The following is a 12,311-nucleotide window of genomic DNA, read 5'->3' as shown; positions in this document are numbered from 1 at the left end:
TAAGTAGGTTTTCCAGTTTTTTTTTTTCAGACATGTGACCCTGGACGACAAAACCAGTCTTAAGGGTTTTGAGATTTTTACATCATCTGAAAGCTGAGGAAATAAGCTATCTATTGATATATGGTTTGTTAGGATAGGACAATATCTGGCAGAGCAACAAATGTTTACGAAGCTGGAATTTGAGGGTCCAAAAAAGGCAAAATATTGAGAAAATCGGCTTTGAAGTTCTTAATCACAGGCACTGTAGCAGCCACCCCCTCACAAAAATAAAGTTTTTATACATGTAAGGTAGGAAATTTATAAAATATCTTCATGGAACATGATCTTTACTTAATATTCTAATGATTTTTGCCATAAAATAAAAATCTGTAACTTTTACCCATATCCTGTTTTTTGCTGATTACTAAAAATGTTCCGGTGCTACTTAAGACTGGTTTTGTTGTCCAGGGTCACACATGAAAAGAGATATAAAAATAAAAGCGCTAATCAATTCCCCACGGCTTTTTTATCATTAAACAGATTATCGATGGTGACATCACTGCACGCAAAACACCTGGCAAGTCTCAAATTACCATGCAAACACGGTTTATTAATATGCATGTAAACATGCGAAAAGGGGTTTCTTTTATAAGCAGATTTTGGACGGATATCTGTTTATTTTGTGCATGTAAACACACTCATTGAGTAAACATTTTTGTTTGTGTAGGTCTATCCTGAAAAGCAATTAAAATGGTGTTCTCCTGGCCAGCAGATGCAAATGCGAGCTGATTTATCAGTAAATTAAGACAAATAAACAACTTTCATTCTCTGAAAGTTAGTCTAGAGAAAACATATAAGAAACTGAGGATATTTAATTTCTAAAAACAGCTGACACTGGGACATATTTACATTTTTTAAGGATTTACCTCCTGGGTAAAGCAGGTTGTGACGATAAAATTCAGACTTTCAGGATGATTCTGTTTGTCACACGTTATTCCTGTAGACAGCCGGTGTTTACTGGGGTACTCTTCGAAACGTTATACTGAAGTTGATGTGGGAAGATTCAAATGTGAAGAAAAGACAACATGATGTAGAGATGAAGTCATGGAGGATGCTTTTTAATTCTCAGAATCCTTGTGCAGTGTTCACTATTCACCTACACACACAAAGCAGGTGATTTCAGTAGAAGTTCACTACACATGTGGATACTATCAGATGATCCATTTCCACAAAACATTAAATTGCATGTTACTTTCTGAACACTGATTATTATACTTGATAGATTTTTTAAAAATATTTTAACTAATAAAGGTAAGGAAAGCAGTAGATAGCATGTGAAGCACACTTAGCAGGACGCTTTCAGAGGTTCAGGATGTACTCAAAGAGCAAGTGGGATGGGATATCAATACTTTGACAAGTAGCTGGCCATTAGTATCAGGAAGCTTTCCAAGTCATAATCAACCCCCCCCTCTCTCTCTCTCTCTCTCTCCCTCTCTTCCCCTCCACTCACTCTATATTCATCACTGCTCTTGCTAATGGCTCTTAAATTGTGTTCTGATCTTACTGGGTCAATACCAACAGCAATTAAATACACAACAATTAATGCATGTTCTGCTACACAAATTGTTTTATTATTGGCCGATAAGTGGTCATTTTTAATGATATCTGCCGATAACAAAATTTAGGGCAATATATTATACCCGATAAATGATAATTTCCTGTGGTTGAACCACTTCAGCTGCACGCCGCAGTTTACAGTTAAAATCCAGTACAGTGCTGTCTTTCTGTCGTGATCATTCACTTACAGCTATTACCAAAACATTGTTGATGTTGGACATAGATATTTATGAATGTGTAAGAAACAAAAGCGTAATGTTTGAAGCCGACTGCAGTCTGAATGGTTTCTGTCTTGAGACCTGTTAGACTTGAACATCTTTAATAGGTTTATACCATATATACATTATACCAGAAAAGTTTAAATGTTAAAGAATCTTTAATTTGTCGAAAGTGGGCTTGGTACATGATTTTCAGGGGGAAAAAATCATTTTCAGTGTCGAAAAATGTGATATTAAAATTACGATACTGTATATCGGCCAATATATCAGTTATCGGCTTACAATGTTCAAGAACAATTGGTTATCATTATCGGCAAAAATATGCATATCAGTGCATCCCTAATCTGTTCATTGCTACATCAAATCATTTGCATCATGGACTGCACCCATTCAATTCAAATTATACATTATGGGAGAGGAATTATTATTTTTAGACGCAACATGTATCAGTGCCTAATATTTAACATCTGATTGACTATTTAGATTATAGGTGAGCAATTCATCTTTTTCATTAACAAAATCTTTTTTTTTAAGGAAAATTTTTAATGCAAGTGCAATTTATTTATAATTATTTTAGGTATTTGTACATATTTGCCCCAGTAGCATCACAAGTTTTAAATTGACGCCATTACTTCTTTCAAACTTATGTATTACTATCATTATTTCAAAATGGTGCTGCACTTGAAGGGTTGACCCGCTCCAATGCAAAATATAAAAAAATACTTTCTATAAATTGAACCATTAGGTGCTAATATAATGTGATTGGACATCATTTTATTTTAATATTTTCTAAATTGTTGTTTGATAGTCTAAACTGTTTTATACCAGTATATTTGCAGATATAATATTTGTAAATTGTTTGGAGGCTGACTGAGGACTATGATCATTGCTGCACTTTGACTTGTCGAATTCTTGTTAAAATTTTTACAATTCCATTCGCTGCTGCTGGTGGTGCAGAAATAACACTGCACTGAATGTTTTAAACTGTGGCAGCTATGCTGCGGTACACTCCATAAAGTTCATACACAGCAGCGTGCTAGTTCACAGACCACAATAATTTCCCCCTTAAAACCCTTCTTACAGCAAAAAAGAAGTATAGGGCGATGGGCAGAGATAAACATGGCTAATGAAAACATGGTGGTCGGTTAATTAGAACAATTTAAGAAATGGCACAACACACAATCACATCCACAATAAAAGACAGAGACAATAAAACTCCACAAGAAACACCTCAATTGGTCTCATGTGTATCTCTCAGCTGTTCAGAAATCAATCTCCTCTGAACTACCAGATACTTGGGTTAAAAATACTTTCTCGCTGGCGGCTGGGGTTAGGGGTGAGGATGTGTGCAGTCACACGAGGGTCCAGTTCAGGGTGTTGTGGGGGTAGATTAGGGTACCGCTGCTGAGAAAGTGAGAGCACCTCCCATCTGTTTTTCTGTAAGCAGATCTTCTTGAGCTAAATCCTATACTATTACCCACAACACGACCAGGACTTCATATAAACGACTTTATAAAAGATGTGTAACTGTATGCTAAAGACAGACCATTCAACATTTCATTTAAGGTCATGTGTGCCTAGAAAAGTGAGGAAATGACTTGAAATTGAGTCGCAGGATTGAATATCACATAGGTCTTGGACCAGTTTTTTTTTCTTATAAAACCAAGAAAAAGTGCAGAACACATTTATGTCTAATATTTTCTTCTTGCTATTTTGAAAACATCCCTTGCAAACATTGTAAGTGTAATGCACATTAATACAATTTATTCAACTGTACCGTCAATGTAAAGGCAGTCTTGACATATTGCAATAAATATCGTATCGTGGAATCGTACAGTAAGATTTTGATATTGTTAAATCCCAATGCAAATCTAAATGTGGCTCATATGATGTAAACTTAATGTCAAAGAGCACAGCTGTAATACACACATACTTATGACTTTACATCTCAAAATTTAGTAAAAATGCATTGAGTCTTCAGTCTGGCTAATTAACTATTACTCGCCATTTTTGTCAAGTATTTTTCGATCAATAGAGTTGAAGTTCATGTCTTGGATTTTAGGTTGAAAAACTAACTTTTAAAATGATTTGTTCATTTGTTCTTCTAAAACACAACCTAACCCAGTGTAACATGCAGTCATAATTGAGTCATTCATAGGCCGTCTCATTGAAGAGTCTTAACACTGTGAGTCTGTGGTGTTTTCAAACAGTGCTCTGTTTGTTTGAGCAGTCTGATGCGTCATCTACTGCCACAACCAATGACATGAGAGATTTGAGAGAATGTAAGTGACAGAGCTATTCTACAACCGTTTTAAAGGCTAAGAAACAGCAAGTTTCATGTGTGTTTAACTACTTCCTTACATCTGCCAGTGTTAATGGGTCATTCCGGGTCAACCCGGCTCAAATGTATTTTTCTGTTTTTACAGAAGCAAGACCAACATCAGTAGTCATGAAAGCCAAAATATTAAATCCCACCAATGAATAGGTATTAAGGAATCAATTAATTGGAAGAGGGAGGTAAAAATAACACTTTTCTTCTGAAATTTTGAGCCATATTAGATGTATATTAGAAATTTGCCAGCATCCTAATTTTATTTTTACAAAGAGATTGGTATGTCTGTTAAAATCTGTTGCCTTTAGCTATCCTTGATGCATTTTACGCCAAAGGTGACAAATCAAAAATTAAGAAAGGGCATTTTCTGTGTTCTTTTTACAAAATGTGCATGCCTGCAATTCCAGAACCGTTTGCGAAACCTAAATGTCCTTTGAGTTTCTTATACTTGACCAACCTTTCTTTTGGAAATATATATTTAAAGCCCTATAGAGTTCAGTTCCAGAGATAAGGGGATCTAAATACAGCTTCATGTTAAAACTGATAAAATGTAAACAATTTCTGTCATCAAAAAACAAATGTGGGTCATTTTTCAAAAATCTGGTACTTTGTTAGAAGAATGTCTAAATTTGGTAGAAATATCACGGAACGAATCATTTGAGAATCAGTCAAGAAGTAGGGTAAGAATAACTGCCTATTTTTACGACATGATAGTGTTTTTTACACCTTGTATGTACATAAACTTGGTGTTGGACACTCCATAAAGTAGGACCCTAAAAAGCGTATGTTACTTACTCTATAAATGTTAAAACGGCCCCTTGCAGTCACATCAGTGAACACATAATCTGTTTGAAAAGGAAATTCTACTTATGACAAAACTACAGAACTTGGCGTTACAAAAGCTTCCTGTTTTCCCCAATTGCAATCACTAAATAGTGATTTTTGTATCAGCTCAGCGTGTGATCAGCAGGAGGTAAGTGTAACAGCTTGGTTCTGGATGTGGGGGGGAGAGAGTGATGCAGGAACACCAGTGATGGTGTGAGGAAGAAGCGCTGGAGAACAGCTGAGACTCCCAGTATGACGTTCCTTGCTGCCAGAATACCTCCTCCCTGCAAAACACGGAAAGCTCAAGTCCCTCATTCTACTGCTAATTCATTCTCACGCTCATAATAGCACCATCAGCTACACTTTCTCTGCTCCAATTGGTAGATCTACATAAGGAACAAGAGACAAGATGATGTCCTGTACCTAAAAGACTTTCATCCTTCCATCCTTCTAAACAGAGGTGTATAGTACCTAACTCTTTCACCGCCATTGACGAGTTATATCGTCAATTAAAAAAAACGCTTCCCCGCCAAAGACGAGTTTTTACGGCAATCAGTGTTAGTACTGTTTTACAGCAGGTGGCACTGTTACACACCTTTGGGAAAAAGTACAGAATCCCAGAACCTAGAACGTATATGTTTTCTTCTTTTTATAATGATTGTTCTGAGTGTAATCTGGGCGGAATCTTTAATCAAAAAACGTTAATTGTCTCAGCTGTTTAATCAAAGTGATGCACTTTTGAAGAAACCTACCCACATCTAAGGGGTGGTAAAAAAAAGAACAAAGGAAGATAGAAGAATATGGTTTCTTTTGTTTAAAAGCTGAGACTCTGTTCTTTCATTTGACATATTGTTTGTCCATATATTCTTTACAGAAAATTTACTGTGAGCCATTAAATTTGTGTGAAAATGTTAGAAAACGCTGGCGTAGGCTGGCAACTTTTTTTTTAAAAGGCTGGCATCGTATGAGTTACTAGTTACTAGTGTTTTTAGTTTGGAAATGTTTTAAATCCATACATTATAAAGCATGGCATATATCATACTTTTTCAAGATCAAGAGAAACTCTGACAGCAAGCAAACATTGACAAATCAACTCATCTTAACATTGATTCAATGTAAATGGCTTTAATCAACAATACTTTGGTTTAATACATGATTTAATGTAGAAAAAATGTTGACATTTATCAAATCACCATAACTGTGATCAGTGTTTGCTTTAGTTGAGCTCTTGACTCTTATTAATTTAGTTCTCTCGCTCCTCTTTAAGTGCTTACAGTAGTGTTTCTGTGAGAACACGTTTGCATTTATAAAGAAAGAGATATTATAAAACAGAGATGGTATAGGATACTTTTATTATGAATCTATAATAAAGATGAGAACTCCATAATCTTGAAGCTGATCTTTTACAGTTGATTTAAGTGTTCTGCTTTACAAGTGAAAAGTTAGTGTGACCAAATAAATGCAGTGGACACGGTTAGACATCAACACTCTTCATACAAATCTGAACAATGGTGACAATCCCCGATTAGGCCTAATTCAGATACACAGATCAACTGCATTGCATGATTGGAGTCATGAATGAGTTTTGTACTAAAATGTAACCAAGCGTCCCAAGTTTTATTTAGTTGATCATCACTGTTGTTTAGTTTCATACACAGATTCCTCATGTCTAATTGAGAATATTTTCCTGTAAATTAATACATGTCTGACAATTCAAAACACTGATCACAATAATGTTGGCTGACAACAATACATTGACGAACCAACAGTATTTTACATTGATTCAGTTGTTTTCATGAGGGAAGCTACAGGCAGGTGTGTTTGATTTGTTTTTATTAGGGTTGAAGCTGATCTCTGCTGGATATTAGATCTCCAGGAGCAGGATTGGGCACCCCTGCTATAGACTATATAGAAGCAGAGGTGTATAGTACTTGAGTATCTTACTCAGGGGTGCCCAAACTCCGCCCTATAGGAACATTCTCTAGTCCTTCCAACACTCTAGTGTCATTGAGGCTAAAACAGAGAGCTTAAAGAGATTTACCGTACGAGATTCCTCTAATGGGTTTCAGACATCATCCAATTAAATGAGGAAAGATGCCAATTCCCACCCGCTGTTCAGGCATTGAGGACAAATGGATTCAAGCCAGTTACAGTTGAGGGGATCCATCCCCAAGAACTTAAAGGAACAGTTCACCCAAAACTATATTTATCATTATCTTCTCATCTGCTTATCCAATAAATCTTCATGCTGTGTTAAGGCTAACAGCCTTGTGGACAACAATCTGACATGCAGATCAGCTATTTTTCAGCGATCTGAGGACGATTACAGGCTTGAGTCCATAACCAATCTTGTTTCCCTCTCTCTGTCCTTTACTTTCCTGTGTTCAATAATGTCTCAATATAAAGCAATAAATTATCAATGAATAATAGGGCTGTTCGATTATGACATAAAAGATATAAATCACAAATATTTTGCCTAATGTTGAGTTCACGATTATCTGGAAAAAGCTAATAACTAGATATTTATAATATTTTAGATTTATTATCTTAAATGAATATATATATTTTTCAACTTAATAACAAAAAAATACATTGAAAACATTTTTCTTCAAATAAGATATAAATGCATACATTCAAATAAATAATTTAAATATAATAAATGAATAAATTACACAATCTTTGCAAGAAGGAATGTGTCACAATGATTGTTGTACCTCGATTATAATTGTTTGATGCCAAAATTAAAATTGAAAATCGATTATGATTAATTGCATAATTACAATATCACCTATAATATGTGCGCTGATATTTTTTTCCTTTGACCACAAAAGGAGAATTTTATTTAACTTTTACATATATTTACTGCTCATGGTGCCCATCTGTGTGTCTTTAAAAAAAAAATACATAAACATTATAGCACTTTGTTCCTTTAATGGTGCTCTAAAGTCCATTTGAATCTTGACAGTCATGAACACTATAAATGCTCTTTGTATGAAAAAGAAAACTCAAATATGAGGAGAATTGAACTCAATAAAGAGAATAAAATCCAAACCACATTCGGATTCGAAACGCATGTGGATGAGTACAGAAATACTATTCCAAAGTCAAGGGAAGGTCCAGGAAGTCCATTTAACAGAAAATGTGAATGATAACCTCAGTTGTGCATCGGTTACTACGCTAAGATGCCAAACATGCTCGAATCATAACAAATCCCTGTTAATGGTCCAAACACGAGTGGGAAGTTTCATTGATGAAACCAAGAAAATAGGTCATTGTTGATTTTATGAAAGCATCACTGCCACATGGCTGGTCTACAATTGGAGAACAACGCTCCTTTTCATCAGTTTAAACCGTCCGTGGAAAACATGCCCTGAGATCTTACAAGCTGTCTGATGAACGCGACTCAGGGTTCCCTGTCCCACCGCCAATTCAGTGTGGACAGATAAAATAATCTGGTTAAAATCAAGCGTGGATTGGGAGGCGTTAATCTGGGCTAATCCAAACGGACAAGCATCAGGGTGCAGATGTCTCCAAGAGCCCGACCTGTCCATTAACTGAGGTCTGATCCTTTTATCTCTTCACAACCATCCATCAATCTCAGCATCCTCACCGTTCTCGCTGGAAAAGTAAGAGCGGCCCGGAAGCAGCAGGATGACGGTCACTTTTATGGGCAAAATTTGGTCATTGTTTCTCTAGTGTGTAAAAAATAGGGCTATTAAACGATTAATCGCATCCAGAATCAAAGTTTACATAATAGACGTCTGTGTTCTGTGCACATTCATTTTGTATTTATAAATACATTTCATTTAGTCGTTTTTTAATGGTCAATATATCTTTATGTACGTAACAGTCGTGAATCATTTGCTACTTATAATGCTGCAGTATACAGAGACAAAGGAGGTACTGGAGGAGATGTGCTCCCATTCAGGACAAAACATTTTACACACCAGTCAACGCAAAATGAGTCTTGACAGACTTTGAATGTAAATCTAAAAATAACTGCTGTAAATGATTCTGAGTTAGAAATGAATGTTCTTAAAGCTAACAGACTTAAAGCCGTAAATGACTAAAAGCCATAAAATTCCCATTTGGAGGTTCATTCTAAGAGAATGAATCACGGCCAGCGCCATACAGTCAACAATTTTACACATACCATCAAGAAATGTAAAATAACATCACACTGCATGGACACATTTCATGTAGATGCAGACTGGCCGATACACCGGCCAATATTTGGCCTTTTAGAGATGATCCAAATCTAGATGAACAATGTCCAATTGGCTGATAAACAGAAGCTTGTCCAAAATAGTCTTGCCAATAAATATATATATAAAAAAATTGAGTAAGTGTATTTTGTAACTTTATTGCAGTATTCAATTCAGATCAATAAGATGTATTAAATATATCCGCGTTACATAAATGAATATTGATCATCCGCTAGTAGGCCTACATCAATGCTTGTGAAGAAAGAAAACAGGCCTAGAGGTGGACAAACGTAGAATGAAAAAGAATGAAAAGGTCCTTCTTATAATATTTGAAACACAAGCACTATAAATGAATAGGTAAGATTGTTTTCAACATGGCTTTCTTTCAAGAGGCCTCTATCTACGGGAGCGGTCGGAGAACCGCTATGACCTTGAGAGGAGGGGGAGGAAGACAGGGAGGAGGGGTGGCGTGGAGCTCACGCATCAAGGAACACCCATCCCGGCAAGAAAGAGGTACTGCAGAGTTTAGCATTACAGATCCGGCCAATGACTTGACCGAGGCGCATAACTACTAGAAACCTTGCTCCTCAACCCCACCAATAATCACGGCCACAGGTTCTTTAAAAAGATATCACACATTGAAGACATACAAATATTCCTCTCAGAGAAAGAGCACTGATGCATCTTTTCGTAAGCATCTCCTCATCCCCTCCAACAACCCCGTGAACCAATTGTCTAGGGATGTGGAAATTTCCTCTCATCCTCTCAGCAAGCTTGTGAAGCACATCAAAGCTCATTTGCATATCTAATGAATGCGGATGCGACGTCACCGTGTCCGAGGCTGACTGACAGCTGAAACATTCCGTAAGAACGCCCTCAGTGACACTTTACCGGCGCGATTAATGGGAACGACGCTGCGTAACGAGATTTCACGACATCTCTTTAATTAAGATAACGACACCTATGAATCCTTCCAAACATGCGACTCTCATTGGACTTAGCGAACGAATTATTTACCGCCATGAATCGTCTCAAATCTGAAGGGCCTGACGTGGAGCGCGATGTGATATCCATGAAAGCTATTCATAGACCTCGATGCTCGTGTGAAACTGTACATTGTGTACAGTCGCAATATGTACAGCGAAAAATATGATCAAATATTATTAATAAAACGATTATTCCATAAATCATTGCGTCTAAAGATCTCGCAACAGGACGTATTCAACATGTTAAGATTTAGATTCAAAATAACGGTCACGTAAGAGATTTTCCCCTCATCTCCTAAATAGACGTTCAGCAGTATAGGAATCAGACGCATGATGGTTTATAGACGTCAAAACCTCTTATATATCTATATACATATCTATATACATATCTATATACATATATATATATATATATATATATATATATATATATATATATATATATATATATATATAAAGCAGGTTCAGTTATAGCTGACTGTACATATTTTCACAGAGCGACGCCTCGTGAAATACGCGATCGATTGCCAGGTAACGTTGACGTTCTACTTGAAAATAACATATTATGGGATATCGTCAAAATTAACTGTTTAAATATTGACATGAAATTGTATGATTTGACACGGACACCCGGCGGGGTGCGCGGTGAATTGCACGTAGTGTCACATTATAACAGATTGTTTTCGAGGGCACAGTGACTTAAAGCCGGTGGCATTGCTGCTTTACACTACAGGTCAGAAGTATGAAGGGAGAAATGACCGCTGACGTCAAGAAAAAACGAATATTTACTGAGTTTATTCTTGCATGAATGTAATGAACCGCTGCAGATCTGTAACGTTATTTCGAAGCCACGAAACACACAGAGTTATGCAGGTAACGTCAGTTGAATGCTTGTGTGGGTTTCGGACGTTGTTTTTTAGGTCGTGCTGTCGGCACTTGTCAAATAACTAGGACTTACCCCAACTGCTCGCCGTGCGCCCGATGAATTCCCCCGTGCGCGGGTTGTAGATAGCATCTTTCCAACTCGACTTTTGCTCGTCAGGTTTCTCCTCTTTGTTGGCCATGGCTCGAATAAGATGTATAAACCAGTTTGAGGACGATGGACGGAGGCAAATCAAGACAGCGTTGATTCGGGCTTGCCACCTTCGCGTTGGGAAATAAATGAGGTGTGCAGTCCTTCCACGCGGCTCGAGACTGCAGCAGTCGTCCAGTCCGACTCTTCGCTAGCGGCGTTTCATGCGCATGCGCAGTGCGGCGGAACCGCAATTCTAAAAGCCGCATCTAAATGATGAGCGTTCAACATCATTTATACAACATTTGCCAAAGAACTTCGTTGTTTGTGGGTTGCTATGAATTCGCATAGGTGTGACTAAACCTATATATGCGGGGTATGGGCTGACGGGCGTGTTTCTACTCTAATAATTGACCCTCATTTTATTTTCTCCAGAACATTTCTGCAGGCACCTTGAAGTGTTGAATACAGAAAAGCTATTGAGCATTTCCACCTGCAGCAGGACATGCTTGCGCATTTTATGGGGCACCGAAATGCCTAAAAGAAATTGTCATTCATAAATTGTTTTAAATAATACTTATGTTAAACAAACACAACTTTAAACAATCTAATATATCCTTGGCGAAATGTGTACATTTATATATTTACAAAAATCCTAGTTTCCAAGCATTCACATCAAAATACAAAACTCCTGCAACAGAACACGGGAATTTTATTAAATTGACTTTTGAGTCAAAGCTAGTGATCCTTCAAACAATGAAGATCATTTATAAAGAATAAAATGTTTTATACAAAAGTATCCAAGATGTGTGATATTTAATTGAGTAGTTGCCTTTTTAGAATGTATTGTTTTACATGAGAACAGACCGGATGTCGGTAAAATCGTTTCTTTATAAAGCTCTTGGCTTATTCTCACAATTGAACTGTGATGCACTCCTCTTTCCATTACACACAACTTAATCTCTTCTGAACAGAAGATAGAAGAATTCATAAACAAATATTGATTTCATATCCAGCTTCACGATCTCTGGTTTAATGCCATCATGGAGGATTGTATAGAAGGTTTAGGTATATGTCATTTTATTTACACGTGTCAAGGGTTATTATCTTCATGTTTAAAATGTGTATACCATATAT

The 12,311-nt window shown here is 36.7% G+C and overlaps 1 protein-coding gene across 1 annotated transcript in view; it reads right to left on the bottom strand.

The window, feature by feature from the left end:
- atp1b3b (ATPase Na+/K+ transporting subunit beta 3b) overlaps window positions 1-11,414 on the bottom strand; it is a 30,394-nt gene extending 18,980 nt beyond the window's left edge. Inside the window, exon 1 of the mRNA XM_056756488.1 lies at window positions 11,121-11,414. Within this exon, the coding sequence (XP_056612466.1) occupies window positions 11,121-11,226 (106 nt within the window). The 5' untranslated portion in view covers window positions 11,227-11,414. The remainder of the gene's footprint in view (window positions 1-11,120) is intronic.
- Window positions 11,415-12,311: the final 897 nt, after the last annotated feature.

This window comes from Triplophysa dalaica, chromosome 9 (assembly GCF_015846415.1).
Source record: "Triplophysa dalaica isolate WHDGS20190420 chromosome 9, ASM1584641v1, whole genome shotgun sequence".
NCBI lineage: Eukaryota > Metazoa > Chordata > Actinopteri > Cypriniformes > Nemacheilidae > Triplophysa > Triplophysa dalaica.
The sequence above is the reverse complement of the archived record's forward strand: the minus strand, read 5'-3'. Positions and strand labels throughout refer to the sequence as shown.